Source organism: Talpa europaea, assembly GCF_964194135.1.
Source record: "Talpa europaea genome assembly, chromosome: 7".
Lineage (NCBI taxonomy): Eukaryota > Metazoa > Chordata > Mammalia > Eulipotyphla > Talpidae > Talpa > Talpa europaea.
Window position 1 is genome coordinate 20,424,425 of NC_140074.1, and position 17,519 is coordinate 20,441,943.

At 43.1% G+C, this 17,519-nt stretch overlaps 2 protein-coding genes across 2 annotated transcripts; both read right to left on the reverse strand.

Annotated features, from left to right (window-relative positions):
• Positions 1-1,512: 1,512 nt before the first annotated feature.
• Positions 1,513-2,073, reverse strand: LOC311173660 (interferon beta-like; the record flags this gene model as incomplete). The annotated part of the gene is made up of 1 exon (XM_084237765.1): positions 1,513-2,073. The coding sequence occupies one exon, from the start codon at positions 2,071-2,073 to the stop codon at positions 1,513-1,515; it is 561 nt and encodes a 186-aa protein (XP_084093891.1).
• A 5,592-nt stretch (positions 2,074-7,665) lies between these two features.
• LOC311173058 (interferon omega-2-like) lies at positions 7,666-8,253 on the reverse strand (the record flags this gene model as incomplete). The annotated part of the gene is made up of 1 exon (XM_084236779.1): positions 7,666-8,253. One exon carries the CDS (start codon positions 8,251-8,253, stop codon positions 7,666-7,668), a length of 588 nt encoding a protein of 195 aa, XP_084092905.1.
• Between the last annotated feature and the right edge of the window lie 9,266 nt (positions 8,254-17,519).

Consider the following 17,519-nt stretch of genomic DNA (forward strand, 5'->3'; position numbering starts at 1 on the left):
GAATCTCCTAGAGACAACCCAGACTTCTGTACTGTGCAGGAGAAAAGGTCTAGAGAGAAAGTCTTCAATGATTCTTCCCTTTCCACTTCCTCTTTTTTAACCTCCACTCACTGGCTATGTGACCGGGGGGCAGTTATTAATCTATTAGAGAGTACCTGGAAGTAAATAGTAAAAAGGCAGTGGATCTACCTGAGGAGTGCTTGTGAAGAGGATGGAAATAACAGCCCAGCACAGTGCCTAAGAGGCAGCTGCTAAGGAAAGCAATGGTCATAATCATCCAGTTTCCCAAGGGACGCGGTACAAACTCAAACGCAGCCCTGCTAGTTACATGCCCAAAACAACTCCTCAGAAATCACATTCTCCCTGTATAAACCCTGGAAAAGTTGGTGCCCTCTCTCCCCCATCTGAATCTTACTTTTGCCCATGTTCCTGGTTATTCAGGAAAACTGGACTTGACCTGAAACTGAACTTAAATCTGCTGTCCCTGTCTTATATTTGGCTTTCAAGAGTCTACGGTTTTAGAGAGTCAGAGAAGCAGGGAAAAGCCAATAGGATAGTCCAACACTTCTGTATGAAGAAACCAAAAACAGTTTTGGTTTTCTGGGAAAATGGGGAGAAACACTAATAAGCTGGCAGGGGTATAAAGCAGAGCTCTTTCTCCCTCTGGTGTCTATGTCCTGGAAGCAGACAGAGACCCCAGCTACCCTGGCATCCCAGCTGGGATGTACAAGACAGGGGCTGCTACACAAGGGCCTGGGACTTCTCACTCTCAGGCATGGGGCACACATAAATATTTAGAAATCCTTCATGAGTGGAGTGGGAAGCTTAGTATTCTGCACATAACAGTGAGGAGTTTAGGATGAAGACAGGAGCAAAGATTCCCCTGGCTACCCTGAAGTCAGTCCAATTCTAACTTTAGAGTCAGAGCCGGGAACACAGCAGCAGAAGTGGGAACCCCTGGTTCTAGCTCCACAGCCACCTGCCTACCTCTTCTTCCATTTTAATTCCACTCAGGTCACATTTATTCCCCTATCCGCCTCAGATCCCCTTCTCAACTTTACCCTTGTAGCAATCTCATGACTCCTTGGATTTTAAATTCCTTAAAAGCAAGGACTAGAAAGTCGACTACTTTTCAAGCACATTTAATAAAGAATATCTAATAGGTACTCTGCAGTTTTTAACATGGTTGGTACATAAATCAAGTTGAAATTAAAACTGACAGTTGACCTTTGTTTCATAAATAATTTATTCTTCCAGATAAAAATAAATAATTTAATACAAAATTATAATAATTTTTAATTTATAAAAAATAATTTATAATTTAAAAAATTTAAAATTTATAAAAATAAATAATTTAATGCAAAAATGAATTTTTAAAAATGTAAAGTTTTTTAACAGTTCTTTCAAATGCAATCCATTCACAACAGTCACTTTAGGAACCCCTGCTGATTGAAGAAAGTCCAAAATCATCAGCAGCGTTGTCTATTCCCTGAGCATCAGGCTAGACAATCTTCAGTTTGGGAGGTAATCTGTAAGTTTGTTAAGGAAGAATGTGTTCCTGAAGATATCTGTTTTGACGATCACCCAGGCACAGCTGCTGTACTCGTTGTCCTGCAGGTACCACACGAGACTGAAGTAGTATTTCTTCAGTTTCAGGATGGTCTTAATTGTCCAGGTGAACTTGTCCTCCTCCGCTATTTCGTCCAGGATGGGCTCCAGCTGCTTTATCTGCCCATAAATGTTCACAACGAGTTCCTCAACAACGCTCTCATTCCAGCCTGTACTGGCATGATTTCTGCCGAAGATCCCAAAGATCTGCTGAAGCATCTCATAGGTGACCAATATGGCATCTTCCTTCTGGAGCCGCGGTGGATTCATCACCTCCTCAGGGAGGGTGCTGTTCATCCTTTGCTTGAGGCAATCGGTGCTGGATGCATTCAACTGGTCCAGGATCCTCTGACTTGCCAAATTCCTGCTTCTTTGTTGGTATCGAAGCAAATTGTAGCCCTTAGAAAGAGCTGTGGTGCAAAAGCACACCAGGAGAGCGACTTGTAGGATGCACCTGTTGGCCATGGTGACAACAGGAAGAACAGTGCCGTCTGCTACACCTGAGGTGGCACAATAAAGCCTTCAAGAGTGAGTGTCTTCTCCCCATGCCTTTGGGCTATTTATATGCACAGGTCCCCTGTTCTTTCTATTTGACAGGACTTTCCCACTTTCAGTTCCCCCTTTCTGTTTTCCTTTTTTTTTTTTATTTTTCTTTTACCCCCTATTTTATTTTATATACATTAGAGAAAAAGAAAAACAAAAATGTAAGGATTTACTTTTTGTGTTTTGTAATGTTTGGTGAATTGATAACTGCTAAAGAAAAACTATAAGCTGAAATATTTAGAACTGTACTACTGGGTTCTTTGATTTGATTCTTTAAAGATTTGTTTTCCTTTTGGTCTTTGTTTATATGGGAGTTTTCTTTTTCACAAGAATTACATTTAACTCCCAATTACATTGCACACAATAATGTAAGTACCAAATACAATTTTTTTTAAAAAAATACAAACTTTTTTCTCTATAAAATAAGATAATCTTGGGTCTCTCTGGTGGCACAAGGGGTTAAGACACAACCTATGAAGCTATCCACAGCTCCTGCAGCATGGAGGGAGCGGAGTTCTATGGCCAGCAAGGAGATACCCACATGGTGCAGCAGACCTCTCCTGACTAGACTGCTGCTCCCCTCAGCAGTGTATTTCAGTCAGTCTGCCTGTTCTGTTCCCCACTCTGTCTCTGGTGAATCCTTTCACCTCCCACACCTCTGGCCAGTACCCCAGTTCTTATATACATAAATAAATAAATCTTAATAGGCTAATCTTAAAGTAGATTTGAATGTTTTTTGGGGTACAGAGAGCCCTAACTGTATACAAGACATCATATAGTTTTATCACCCTTATTTATTCTTTTATCTAGCAAACCCAACTATCCAGAATGTCACAGAAAACTAAAGCTCTAAGCAGATAGAATGAATGTTACATGGGCCATGCACAGAAGCTCATTGTTACTTCTTAGGGGGCTTTGTAACTAATATATTCTTATTTTGTACAGACTTCTAACAAATCAAAATCTGATTTTCCATTCTCATGCAAACAGGCACTGCAAATTAGAAGGAGATTCAGAGGGACAGTGGGGAAAATAAAATCAAGCAATCAAAGGATGTTACAGTTTAAACAAATGATCCTATCTCAATATTTTTTAGGCTTTTTTTTTTGTTCAGAATATAATAACTGGTTTTTCAAGGAGAGCAATTAGTGAAAACTCAAATTATGACTTTTATAGCTTATTTATATAGAAAAGAAGACATATGATACATTTTTTAGAAATTTCAATACAAAAATAAGTTATAATATTGATATTTAAAGTAATAAATGAGGCTTCCCTGATGGTGCAAGGGGTTGAGATGCAGCACTATGAGGCTGTCCACAGCCACTGCAGGATGAGTTTGATCCCCGGCCAGGGAGCTGACCCACATGGCGCAGCAGACCTCTCCTGTCTTGCCCGTTGCTCCCCTCAGCAGTGTATTTCAACAGATCTGCCAGTTCTGCTCCCCACTCTGTCTCTGGTGACTCCTCCCACCCCCTGCATCTCTGGCCTGCACCCCAGCTCTTGTGTGCATAAATAAATACATCTTTGAAAAAAAAAAGTAATAAATTGCTGTTTCAGAAAATCCTCACATTATCTTTCAACTTGAATTTACTGAATCCCTACTGTGTCTAAGAAATTGTAGCATGAGCAGCTATAGATAGTAATTCTCACTTTCATGGACTGTACAATTAAGCAGAGGGGGACAATATTAATCAAAGAAATATACAGAAGCACCATGCAACAGTGCCAAAGTATTATGAGGAGATCATCTCATTACGGGGTTTCCGATGACATGGGGACATAATGTAATAGAAAAGATTGGAGAGTACTGCCTGAGATGACACTGGAACTGAAATCAGAGAAAAGCCAGCTGGGGTTGCATGTGCAAAGGCCCTGTAGTGGGAGGACATCTGGCCAAGGCAAAGGGCTGCATGGAAAGCCACTGTAACCTTGACTAGTCAGAGAAGGGTCTGAGATGAGGACAGAGGGCAGAGAGAGTCATGTAGCAGATGATTGTGAGGCCATAAGAACTTTTTTTTATCCCAAGAGCAGTAGATATCTTGGGAAGTTTTCTAGGTAGCATGAAATAATTTGATTAGGTTTAAGGAAAAAGGACACTGTCTACAGTAAGCAGTAAGTAATGGAGGGAGAGCAGAATGGATGTGGTCTGGCAGAGGATTTATCAATACTTTATTCAAGTAGGATAGTGGTAGAGAAGAGTGATTTTTTTTAAGATTTATTTATTTATACAAGCACTGGGTACAGTCAGAAGCGCAAGAAGGATGAATTTTTTTATGTAAAATCTCATTTTCTGACACCACCAGATTCAGGTGCTTAAGGAAATTCTCCATCATTTTACAGATAGCTGCATCAATTCTATAGGTTATGATGATTTCAATATTCTTGATGTACAGGGATATTGTGTCTATTGTATTAAATGGAAGAAGAGGCTGGAAATATCTGCATAAATATGGATTTAAAACATAGAACGACCCAGGCCTCCCCTGGTGGTGCAAGTGGTTGAGTGCCGCGCTATGAAGCTGTCCACAGCCTCTGCAGCACTGGTTCGATCCCTACCAGCCGGTGAGGGTCCCACATAGTGCCAGAGACCTCTCCTGCCTCGCCTGCTGCTCCACTCAGCAGTGTATTTCGTCAGTCTGTCTGTTCTGTTCCCTGCTCTGTCTCTGGTGAATCCTCTTACCCTCCCGTGCATCTGGCCTGTACCCCGGTTCTTGTATTAATTAACTAATTAATACAAAAAAGATTTTTAATAAAAAAATAAAACCTAGAATGACCCAAGTTCCCTTCATCAATAAATTTCCTGTCTTGGGAGCTTTACAATATACTCAACATATCTCCCAAATATCCTTCCATGTGTATCCTTCCATCTTTGTGACTATATGTAATGGCTCTCCCCAGGAAGGATTATTTATTGGTGAGATCTGAGATATTCCTAAAATACTGCTTGTGCTTGAACTACGCTGATGCAATGCCTCCTAAATGGGGTAAAAAGGAAGTAACTTGCCTTTCCTTCTAAATTGGGGGAGCGAGAAAGTCACCAGCATCATTCACTCTAATTATGAGCATATTTTCCAGTTTTTTTTTTAAATCATAACTTTTTTTTAAAGATTTATTTTTTATTTACACAATAGCTGGGGTACAGGCCAGAGGCATAGGAGGGTGAGAAGATTCACCAGAGACAGAGCAGGGAGCAGAACAGGCAGACTGACCGAAATACACTGCTGAGGGAAGCAGCGGGTGAGACAGGAGACGTCTGCCACAGCATGTGGTTATCTCCCTGGCCAGCCAGGAATCGAACCTGCACTGCAGAGGCTGCAGACAGCTTCATAGCACTGCACCACCAGGGAGATCCGAGGCCCATATTTTCCAGTTTTATAGTCAGACAGGATCAGATACTTGGAATGAACGTGAAACTTAGATATTTACTGTTGAAAGTGATGTTTAATACCATTGACTATGAGATTTCCCTTTAATTAAATCACCCCTTCAATTTCACAACCAGTTATCCCTGTTCCAGCCTCAGAATATATGAGGGATGGATATTCAGGAGCTTTTGGTAGTGAGTTGGAGGTAGGACATGCACTTTAATCCCCTTCTCTCTCCACAGCTGCCTATTACCCAAACAGGCCATGCCTGAAATTACAGACTTGTTCTTTTTTGAAACAACATAAGCTAAAGGACAGTGTTAGGTCAGATCTGACCAAGAAAGAATCTGCTGCTGCTTTTGGAGGTAAATCCCCAGGAACTTATGGGACTTGGGCTTGAACAGAAGCCTGCCCTCCGCACAAATATTTAGACACGCCCTGCCACACATGGCCAGCAAGGGGTGCACTCCCATGTGTTTTCCCTTTTTTTTTTTTAAGATTTACTTATGTAGGACCTCCTTGGTGGTAAGGGGATAAGACTCAACCTATGAAGCTATTCACAGCCACTGAAGCATGAGTCAATCCCCAGCCAAGGAGGTACCCATATAGTGGACCTCCCCTGACTCACACACTGCTCCCTTCAGCAGTGTATTTCAGTCAATCTGCCTGTACTATTTTCCAGTCTGTCTCTGGTGAATCCTCTCATTCCTCCTGCCCCCACACCTCTGGGCTGTACCCCAGTTCTTGTATGCAAAAAATAAATAAATCTTTTAAAAAGAAATAAAAGAACTGGGTTACAGGCTAGAGGTGTGGAGGCAGGGGGCGGTGAGAGGATTCACCAGAGACAGAGTGGTGAGCACAACAGGCAGATCTTCTGAAATACACTGCTGAGGGGAATAGCGGGCGAGACAGGAGAGGTCTGCTGTGCCAAGTGGGTCACCTCCCCGGCCAGGGATTGAACTTGTGCTGCAGTGGCTGAGTGGTGAGCACAACAGGCAGATCTTCTGAAATACACTGCTGAGGGGAATAGGGGGCGAGACAGGAGAGGTCTGCTGTGCCATGTGGGTCACCTCCCCGGCCAGGGATTGAACTTGTGCTGCAGTGGCTGCCTATAGATTATTAGCTAGTACTGTGTTTAACTACTGTGCCACCAGGGTGGCCTGCATGTAAGCATTTTTGACCTCAGCAAACTGAGGGAAGCTGTTCCACTTTCAGCACCTATTTCACCTTAGTAATAAGGACATTCCCTCACATCCCAAAAATATTGCTAAGGACACACAGAGACACAAGCCTTCTTATATCTGCTGTGAAAATCTTCAGTTCCCATTTCATTTTGCTCTCTCCTTGGGTCTTTCCACTCCTAATAGAAACCTTGCAGCTAGAAAGCATGAGAGAACCAGAGCCACCTGGGAAGGCTGGCAGTAAGGTGAGCCTGTGGGGATACTGTTGGGGAGTGAATGCCAGGAGGGAGAGAAGCTGCTCCCACACCAGCCAGTAAATCCCGCCTGTCCTTCTGGTTTCACTCCAGGTACCATCCTCTCAGATATTTAAATCCACCAGGGCTCACTAACTGAATATATTTCATTTACACCTCCAACATAGGAGTGGTCACTTCCCATATTGTCCAGGACTCCCCTCAATTTCATGGAATTCCAAGTGTTGATGGGCATTTTCTCACAAGTGGTAGGACTGTTGCATAGGACTTAGTAGACAGCTATTCTGAGAATGATTCATGTACGAAAAATGAGCATTAGCTTTTAAGAATGAACAAAATGAAGAAGTTATCATTGATAAGAATTTAATAAGTGAAAAATTTAATTTTATGCAGAGGTGGACATATTTTCTAAATTTTAACACAATGTAAGGACAAATAATTGCATGAAATGTAAATATGAAAGGACACAAGAATGAATAAATAACAAATAAATAAATAAATAAATAAATAAATAAATATTAAGGTGGCGCTGTCCTAGGAATTAATGATCCTAGAACTGAATTTTTAAATATATTCTTGCTTAACGCTACAGACAAAACATTTCCTAATTAAATTCAATAAATTCTGTGGCTGAAGCAGAAACAAGAGCCTTTGAAATGCCCTAAGAATTTTGTGCAAAGGTGATGAGCCTCATTAGTCAGGAGATTCACTTCAAGGTGAGCCCAAGTCTCCACCCTTCGTGCTGAGTCTTTCTTGCAAGGTGGTTGACAAAAAGAAACATCTCCTGATTTCCACTCTGACCACCTCCCAGGCACAGTCACTGTACTTCTTCTCTTGCAGGTAGAGATGGAGTCCCTGGAAGTAGTTCTTCACAGCAAGAACAGAGCCTTCAATGCCCAGGGCCAAGTCTTCCTCTTTCACCTCCTCCACCGAGCAGGCATCCAGGGCTTGCAGCTGCCGGTAGAGCCCATGGAGAAGCCGGTCCAGGAGGGTCGCGTTCCAGGCAGCAGAGGAGTCCTCCAAGAGGAACAGGTGGACGGTCTCCCAGAGCATCTCCTGCAGGACAGACACGGCCTGGGCCTTCGGCAGCAGGCTGCCATCCAGCACCTCCCAAGGGAAGCTGAAGTCTTTCCTGTCCTTCAGACACAAGAAAGAGGAGATTCTCCTCATTTCACCCAGAAGTGCAAAGTTGCTCCTGCTCAAGGCGGCGTGCCTCGGAGGCAGGTCACAGGCCAGAGAGCCACCAGGGCAACAGCTGAGCATTGCCAGGGCCGCCAGAAGAGACAGCAGTAGGGCCATGGGCAAGCAAGAAACAGGCTGGTTTGTTGGTGTCTGGGTGAGCGAACTGTAGGTTGTCTGAACCATTCTCCCTAAGCAAGGCCTTTAAATAGGGAAACATCAAATTTCATTTTCTGTACATGCCTTTACACTTTCCATTCATCTTTTGTTTGGTTTTTTTTTTGTGTTCTCCATATGATGTAACTGATTACCATCTGGATTTTTTACCATCTCTTGGATATTTACAATTAAGGGAAAAACATCCTTGTTCTGCATATGTAGGTGTGTACTTTATCTATTTGTTCTCCATATGCTCTAACTAAATATCAATTTTGATGTTTTACCATTCAAATGGATGTTTCATCATCCAAATGGAATGTTTTCCATCCAAATGGATATTTGCTCATTAAATGAAAAACATCTTTGTTCTGTGTATGTAGGTATGTAAATACTCATACACACACACTCACATTTATCCTTCCACCTATAAAGATTTCTCTGTCAGAAACAAAATTTGACCTTGAGTCTGATGTACCATTCTTACTTTCATAGGAAAGCAGGGTCCCCTGGCACAATGGATTTCTGTGTTTGGTTAGGTATTTGCCAGACATATAGTAAATAAATTCTTTATGCGCTAAGGATGGGTTTTGCTTGATTCTCAGCTGAGCCTGGTGATTATTATGGAATGAACTTCTCAAATGCTTCCCTCTTGTCTAGAGGACAATCATGCAGGCCTGCATGGTTATGCCACCAGTTCAGTACCATCTGCTCCTTCAGGAGCATGTGGGTGTGGAGATTTTAACTCATTCTATTTTCCCAGCACCACCTCACTCACAGGTAGAAACCTCATCTAGCAACATGTTCTCTCTGGAGTGATAGGGTCTTCAGCCCAAACTGTCCTGTGCTCACTCCCTGAGGGCATTTTCCCCACATCCCAAGGTCTTTAGAATTCCCTAGGGTGGAGGGGCTGGTTCCTTCCTTGGCGAAACAATCTTCCAGAAGCCTCACATAAGCCACAGAGAGTATGTGTGAAGGACCTCAGTTCTCAGTGGTGATTCCTCTCTAGACTTATGTTTCCAAATATGAAAGGTGCCCACAGCACCCAGAGACTGACAGCAAACTTTGTCTGGTCTAGGAGGTAACCAAATCATCCCATTGTAATCATTTCATTTTTATTAGACAAATAATATTTATTTTGTCCCGTGCAGATTATACTATTCATTTAAAGTTTTACTTGTCAAAACTGGACAAACAAGGGCCTCTCCAGTGGCGCAGCAGTTGAGCGCTGGGTTGTGAAGCTGCCCGCAGCCTCCGCAGAGCCGGTTTGATCCCCGGCTGCTCCCCGGCCACCAGAGGAGGGTCCCGCATGGCGCGCAGACCTCTCCTGCCGCCTGCTGCTCCCCTCAGCAGTGTACTTTGGTCCTTCTGCCTGCTCTGCTCCCTGCTCTGGCTCTGGTGAATTCTCTCACCTTCCCGCGTACCCATTGCTTGTATAAATAAATAAATAAATCTTTAAGAAAAAAAACAAACTCCACTTAAAAAAAAAAAAAAAGCATGGAAAAGCAGAGAGAGGCCCACCTGTCTTTTCCATGTTATATGGTCCACTCAGCTCTGTCTATAATTCCCACTAGCTCCCCTGTTTTGGAGGTCTGGTTCATGCCATTCTGGGGCTTGTCATCTGGGGCATCTGCACACATGCGGAGATGGGAAAATGGTGCCTGCTGGCTGTACTGCGAAGCTCCTCTCCCTTTTATGCAAATGCATTTTGTATTACTCTATTCCCATGTGCAATAACAGAGCAGTGAGGCCTAGCAATTAAGTTAGGGAGAATTAGCCTTCCTTACTGGTTTGTAGTTTTGTTTTTTTTTTTTTTCTTCTATTGAAATTTTTGTAACTTTGTTGGAGTAAGGAACAAACTCTGGCCCCTTGAATGGTGTCCTGAATGAACTCCACCCACTGAATATTTTATGGACTATACCCCCATCTCCATGCAAAAGAGATCTTAGTTGTGAGGAATTTGACTTCATTAGTGGGTGGATACTGAGAACCAGGGTAGGAGTTTGCAGCCATGCTTAGTTTATAACTGAACACATGTGGGCTCCAGGTCGCTTTTTGCTTTTCTGACTTTTGACTTGTACTTTGGGGTTTCAGCTCAGACTGTATTACTTGCAGGATGTATTGGCCAATTGATCTTCACTCTATATATTTGTTCTCCCTGTTCTCATTCCCCTTGTAAAGAAGCCTTTTTTTTTTTTTAAATGTTCTCTGCACACCTGTTTTTGTGTCTTTTCCTTAGTTCTTTTTTTTTTTTAATTTAAGATTTATTTATTTATGCATACAAGAGCTGGGGTACAGGCCAGAGGTGTGGGTTAAGAAGCAACCTATGGAGCTGTCCGCGGCCTCTGCAGCACGAGTTCAATCCCCTGGCCGGCCAGGGAGCAGCAGCCCACGTGTATCAGCAGGCCTCTCCTGACTCGCCCACTGCTCCCCTCAGTAGTGTACTTCAGTCAATCTGCCTGTTCTGTTTTCCTTAGGATGAGACAGGGACCAACTGAGGCTCACAGCCCAGTTCACCCTGTTTACCCCTGAGGAGTGCCCCATAGCAACTTCTTTTCTTAGTAGAATATCTGGAAAACTTTGACTTGCTGAGCCTGTGTTACGTCCTAAGTAATAGTGAGGGAAGACAAAGGAAAGTAAAAGGCAGCAAAGGGGCTGCATCATTTTGGGCTATAATTTTCAAGACTTCCAATTTTTGTTTCTTGTTTCTACTTTCCTAAAAGTCAAATTGTACAGTTGTTTTGCAAGCAAAAAGAGAGCCAGTGTAAATCTGAATATCAGAAAAGTGAAAGAAGGGAAGTGGCTTTTCTTGTGAGATGACGAAGTAGAAATGAACAAATTCACTGCAGCAGAATCGGGACCAGGTGCAGAGGGGAAGGAAGAAGGCCAACGTTGACTCACAAAATCAGGAAAGTGGCTGCTTCTGCCAGAGGCTGGAGAAAAGCACCTGCTGGGTCAGGCAGCTTCACAAGACCAACTAGGGAATTTTTCTTTTATTTAATCCACATGTGACCAGCTCTGAGGCCTGAAGTCAGGAGTCACACCAGTTCATGGAGTCTGGCAACCAGAAACCAGTTTCTAGAACACTGACCCTCTCTGGCAGGAGGTAGACAAGAGCCCTCACCTGAGGGTTCTACTCAGTCATTAAATTCAGTCAATGCAAAGATGTCTTGAGATGTTTAGAATTAAAAGATAGGGAACTGGATAAATTCAAGAGATTCTTATCTTATTCTGGAAAATAGCAATCATTCTTAAAATTAGCTAAATTTCATTGTCCGCTTATTATGGACTAGTCCCTATTTTAATGTCTTAAAAATATTAACTTCCTATTTGGATTACACTAACTTACACAGTCAGAGAGAAATATTAATCTACACGGATTCTACACATACCAAAGACCCAAGGGCAAACCTTAAGGGGAGTCGATATGATGATTTGTCAGGAAGAGCCCAGTAAAGGAATGAATAAAATGGACATGGAATTATTCTAAATCAAAGGAGAGAAAGAGACAGGACTCCTGGGTGAGATGACAAAGGAGTCTCAGTTCCTCCTCAAATGCAGAGGGTTGCTGCTGGGTAAATGGAGATTGCTTGGGCTGATCCAAGAGACAGCATATGAAGGCAGCAGAGGATGGTGCAGCTGGCCGAGTGCAGTGGTGAGCAGCAGAGACCACAGAGGCCAAAGGCCTCTCAGAGAGAGTAAAGCTTCGAAACCGAAACTGCTTAAGGCTTGGGAGATGTCAGTTTCCTGCCCTCCCCACCACCCCCTGCTGCCCTGCACCTGGTTGCCTCACTAAAATGGTATAGAAATATCCTTAGAAGCCTGAAAAAGCCACTGAGGGCTCCAGGACTCTCCTTTGCCTGCTCTGTCCCATTGCTTGCCCGCACTACCGTTGCTATCCGTTGTCTTTAGGCAACGCAACAGGTATTATCAGTCAACTGAACTGACTTTAAGTTCTCAGAAATAGTAGGAAAAAAACCCCCAGGGAACAGATCTTTCTGCCAGTTGAACAAAAAGTGTAAAATTTGGGGTGACTTTTTTCAATGAAATATATAGCAAAATAACTTTATCCATACAACAACTGCAGCCTATTTATTTTTAACTCTTGAGTTTTCTTGTGAATTAAGAATAAACAAAAAGCACCTAACACTTTCCACTCTAGTGCTGGCCCAGGCAGTGGGCTCGGACTGTCCTCCTACAGGATCTCCCTACCCCTAGGGGAGACCCCCTTCAGGCAGCCTGCTCTTCTCTGTCCCCAGGATGACAGCTCCCTTTCTCAGCCACAGCCCAGCCCAGACTTCCTGTGTCTGCTGCTACACGGAGGTAAATAACCTCTTCTCTTTATCTTTCCACCCAGGGGCTGAGTTGTGGGTACCGAAGAGGCCAGACATGTGACCAGGATGGAGGAGGGGTGAGCACTCCCCATGTAGAAACAGTGAGTGCAGTTGTGGGGGCTGCTCACCAAGGAGAAACGGCCTTAAGCCCCAAACTCGGCCAACTGTGTAATACAGTTTTATTTCTTTTTCTAGCTTCATCTTATCTTTAAAAAAAATCATAAAACAAAACTGGAGGATTGAAGCAAACATTATTAAAATCAGTATTCATGAACTAAACGTTTTTGATTGTAATATATGGATTTCTTTGCTTATTTTCCATCTCAGGAAAGTTTCTAAACTCTAAACACACTATTCGGCAGCCTTCTGCCTACCTGTGACTATGCAGGTGCCTCTCTTTTTCTTTCTCCTTTTCCTAATAAATCTGCCCTTTTAAAATGAAAAAAATAAAATACAAATTAGATGCACCTATTCAGTGCGGTATATACTGGGGGGAAAAAAGGTGTTTGATCTGTCAATGTCCTCTTTCCAATTGCCTCTGTTAAATGACCTTTCACAAAGAGATCTTGCAAAATGAACACTCCTACTATCTGTCCTGCTGGGAAGGTTCTACCCATTTGTTGTTAATTGTATTCAAATCCCTGGCTGTGTCCCTTCTATTTTCACATTGTTTTGTTTCTTTATTTTTAAAGGAGGCTGCATTCAAATTAAGAGATTCCTTGGAAGTACTGGCCCCATGAATGATTTTCCCTGCCCTGTGATGACTTGCTGGGTTCAGGGAGAGGACACAGACTGCTGCTGGCACTGGAGTAACCCTCCCCCCTTTTGCTACTGCAAGCTGCTGTGGTACTGGTGTCACCCATGCTGGGGACACTGCTGTTGGCCACCTGTCTGTTGGATAACTGCTCTCAGCATCCACTTCAATCTTCTCACCCTCTGGTTGGGAATGATCTAGAGAGGCAGTTGATTCAGTCCTGGCCATTTGTATTGTTCCACCTCCTGAGGACCTGCTTCGGTTCCAGGGGACACTTTAACCATCTCTGTCCTTTCATGTCCTCAGCTATTGCTTTCAACTCCTTCAGTTTCTAGATGGGCACTTGCTTTGGATTTTGGACCACATGAGGGTCCTCCTAGTGGATTTGTTACAGGGCAGGGATGGGGGCACCCCAGACCCAACAAACCTGCCTGCTCTAAATAGGTTCTGCCATCTGCTGCATCAACACAAAACATATGAGACTTTAATGGGAAGGAACTTTAATACAATTAGTAAACAATACAGGAAAGGCAAAGAATATAGTTTCTAAGTCAAGTACCCAAAGTTACCCATCCCCTCGGGGGTAAAAGTCCACCCAAGCAGGATTGGCCCAGAGCAAGGCCCCAAAGTCTGCCACAAGTCTAAAGCACCTTCCAGTGGGGACCCACGGAAAAGGATCAGAAACAACCAGACTGTTACGGGGAAAGGATGTCCTAAAGCTAATTCCATACAGGCTTTGTAGACTCCACCCCCCACTCCAGACCAGAGCCAAAAGACACTGGGAACTCCAGGTGGAGTCTGATGAGACCAACTTTGCTCCTGAAGCCTATATCGACCGAATGCCAACGGTTCGCTCTGATCCTAGATGGAGTATTCCAACAAAGCCAGCTAAAAAATTGCTGTTTAGTTAGTCTGCCCTGTGATTTTATGCAGAAATGGTTTAAAAGTAGATTCAGTTTGCAAACTTTTGCTATGCTGTTAAAAGTTTGGGATCAAGGTTGAGAAAATTTGTGTTTTACATCAGTTGAACCATTTTAAGATTTTTTTCCCTATGATTTTGATGTATTTGCTGTCTTGTTTTGGCTAATGCCTCCAGATGTTTTTTTTTTTTTTTTTTTGGCTTGAACTGATGAACTGATTTTCCAGAAATAGAGGACTTTTGCTTTCCACAATGGACAAATACCTGGAGGGACTGGTTTTCTTTCACACTGGAACCGGGAAAAATTTTTCATCTGAGACTGCATCCCAACATCCATATATTCGATCTTCATCACCATGTAAATGGTGGCAAAAAGTGAAAGGGGGGGAATTTTTAGGGGGAAAAGGGTGTCCTAAAGCTAATCCCATACAGGCTTTGTGGACTCCACCCCCACTCCAGACCAAAGCCAAAAGACACTGGGAACTCCAAATCCCATCACCACCAAAGGGAAGGTGGCTGGGACCTGAGGGTGGGGTTAAGCAGCCAGGTGTGGTATAAAGCCAGACACGTGGGCTTTGGAGGGGATCCCCCATTTTTGGCTCTCCACCAGCTCGCAGCATCCGGCCGGCCAGCTCTAAGAGTGCCTTTGGGTTTCCAGGTCGGCAGATCAGATAGGACACATTAAAGACTTTATTTCCCTATTTTCTCCCTGAGCTGTACATTTACTCATTTCCCCTTCCCTTGTAAATAAACCTTTTATTAACCTTTTGTGTGTGCCTGTAGTGGAGTATTAATAAGTCCCTTTTAAGCGCGTGGGTGAGGACCCACAGCCAGGCAACCCATTTTATATTATATCGGGGTTGCCTTATAATAAGACAAGTCTGAAAGGAAAAGAGCAAAATCAAAATCAAGACAAAAACCGCCACTGTCACCTCCCCGCGGGTCTGTCATCCACATCTGTGTCACCCAGTCCACGGCCAAAAGGCAAGTGCAGATTCTTCACGTGTCTCTCTACTCTATGTGCCTCCTCCAGGTCTCCTTCTGGCTCTCCATCCTGCTTCCTTCCTTCCTTCCTCAGTCTCCTCTCAGCTTCTTCTCTCTCTGCTCAGCTCCACCCTCCCTTGGGTGGGGCAGGGAATCTGGAACCTCCCCTCTTCCTGGGGACCACCCTGTTACAGATTCAGCATGTGGAGGCCCCTAAACAGAGGCATAGATCAGCTCTTGGATTCTTTAATGGATCATTGGGTATAGATGTGTGGGCATGACTCTATTTAGTCTATTATTGTACCTGGTTTGAAAACCCTGGCACTTTGCTAGCTATCAAAATTCTGATTTTAGACTGCCATGGTTGTAAGTATTGTTACAGGACTGGAAGAGGGGTACCCCAGCACCCCCAAATCTGCCCACTCTGAATGAGTTCTGCCATCCATCGCATCAAGATAAAACATACTCTAGTGTGTAAGACCTTTAATGGAAAGGAACCTTAATACAATTAGTGTGCAATAAAGAAAAGACAAAGATTAGAGCTTCTAAATCAAGCACCTGAAGTTACCCATCCCCTCATGGGTAAATGCCCAGCCAAACAGGGTTGGCCGAAAGCAGGACTGCTAAAACCTGAAATCCTGCCACAAGTCTAAGGAACCTCTTGGTGGGGATGCACAGGAAAGGGGTAGAAGAGGTAGAAGAGGCCAGACAAATCTGGATGGAAAAGAGCAAGTTCAAAATCAATATAAAAGCTGCCATTGTTAACCTCTCCCATGGGTCTCTCACCCACATGTGATTCAACCAGTCCAAGGCCAAGAAGTAAGTAAGCTTGTTCACATGTCTCTCTGCTCTATGTGCCTCCTCCAGGTCACCTTCTGGCTCTCCATTCTTCTACCTTTCTTTTCCAGTCTTCTCTCCAGCTTCTCCTCCCTGCTCAGCTCTACCCTTCCTAAGGTGGAGCAGGGAACTTGGAACCTCCCTTTCCCTGGAGATCACCCTGTTACAATGTCACCAGTATCACAAACAGATCACAGACAGTATCACAGACAGAACCTATCAATGTGGAATTTTACATTGCATGTTTTAAGGAATTGCTTATATTCCAGTTTTAAAACCTGTTTTGTTTTTTTTTTTTTTGCTTTGTTTTGTTTTGTTTTAAAGATTTATTTTTATTTCTTTATACAAGCACTGGGTACAGTCAGAAGCGCGGGAGGGTGAGAGAATTCACCAGAGCCAGAGCAGGGGGGCAGAGCAGGCAGAAGGACCGAAGTACACTGCTGAGGGGAGTAGCAGGCGCAGCAGGAGAGGTCTGCGTGCCATGTGGGACCCTCCTTCGGTGGCTGGGGAGCAGGCAGGGATCGAACTGGAGCTGCAGAGGCTGCAGGCAGTTTTGCAACCCAGCGCTCAACCACTGCGCCACCGGCGAGGCCCTGGAAATTCAAGTATTTTAGATGTTAGCATGCAAGGAAAGAAGTAAATGGTAACAAAGTAAATGTTTGGCAATCAAGACACAAATCAATTTAGACTCTTATCTCATAGTACAGATGAAATAGAATCCTAATGGATATAGAAGTAAATGTGAATGACTTAGACCTGATAATTTATAAGATCATCTGGGGAAGGAAAATGAGGAGGATTGCTTCTATTGCACATGTTTAATACTCTAGCCAAGGAGAAAATATGAAGAAAATTAGCAGTTATATGCAAACATAAAACTGGCAAAGAGCTGTTTCACAGACATATAAGTACTTTTGCATAAAAGTCTTATTACCGACTTGTAAGAATTAAGGATATATAAAAACATAGTTCATGAGCACACTATAAAACTAGACAATGTTATAACATGAAACCCCATAACATAAAACTCATAAATCTAAAAATAGCAAAGCAAATGAAAAAACATTCTAGTCCACTAGTATTTAAACATGAGTAATGCTTGAAATTTGATCCTATTAAATTCGTTATTTAAAATAGTTAAAATATTGCTTTTATATGCTTGTGTGCTCTATATCCATTCCTTGTAGTCTAGCCTCCAAATATGTCTGTAAAAAAGTTTTAAAAAATTATAGCCTATATAATATTAACACATATTTCTTTCTTCAGGCACTACCCTATTTTTCTTCTTTCCTTTACAAACTTCTCAAAAGGTTTCCATCCACTGTGTCCCCACCATCTTTTCTCTTATTTACCCTTAGTCAACAATATAGTCCAATCTGGATTCTGGAGAATTAATTGTGCC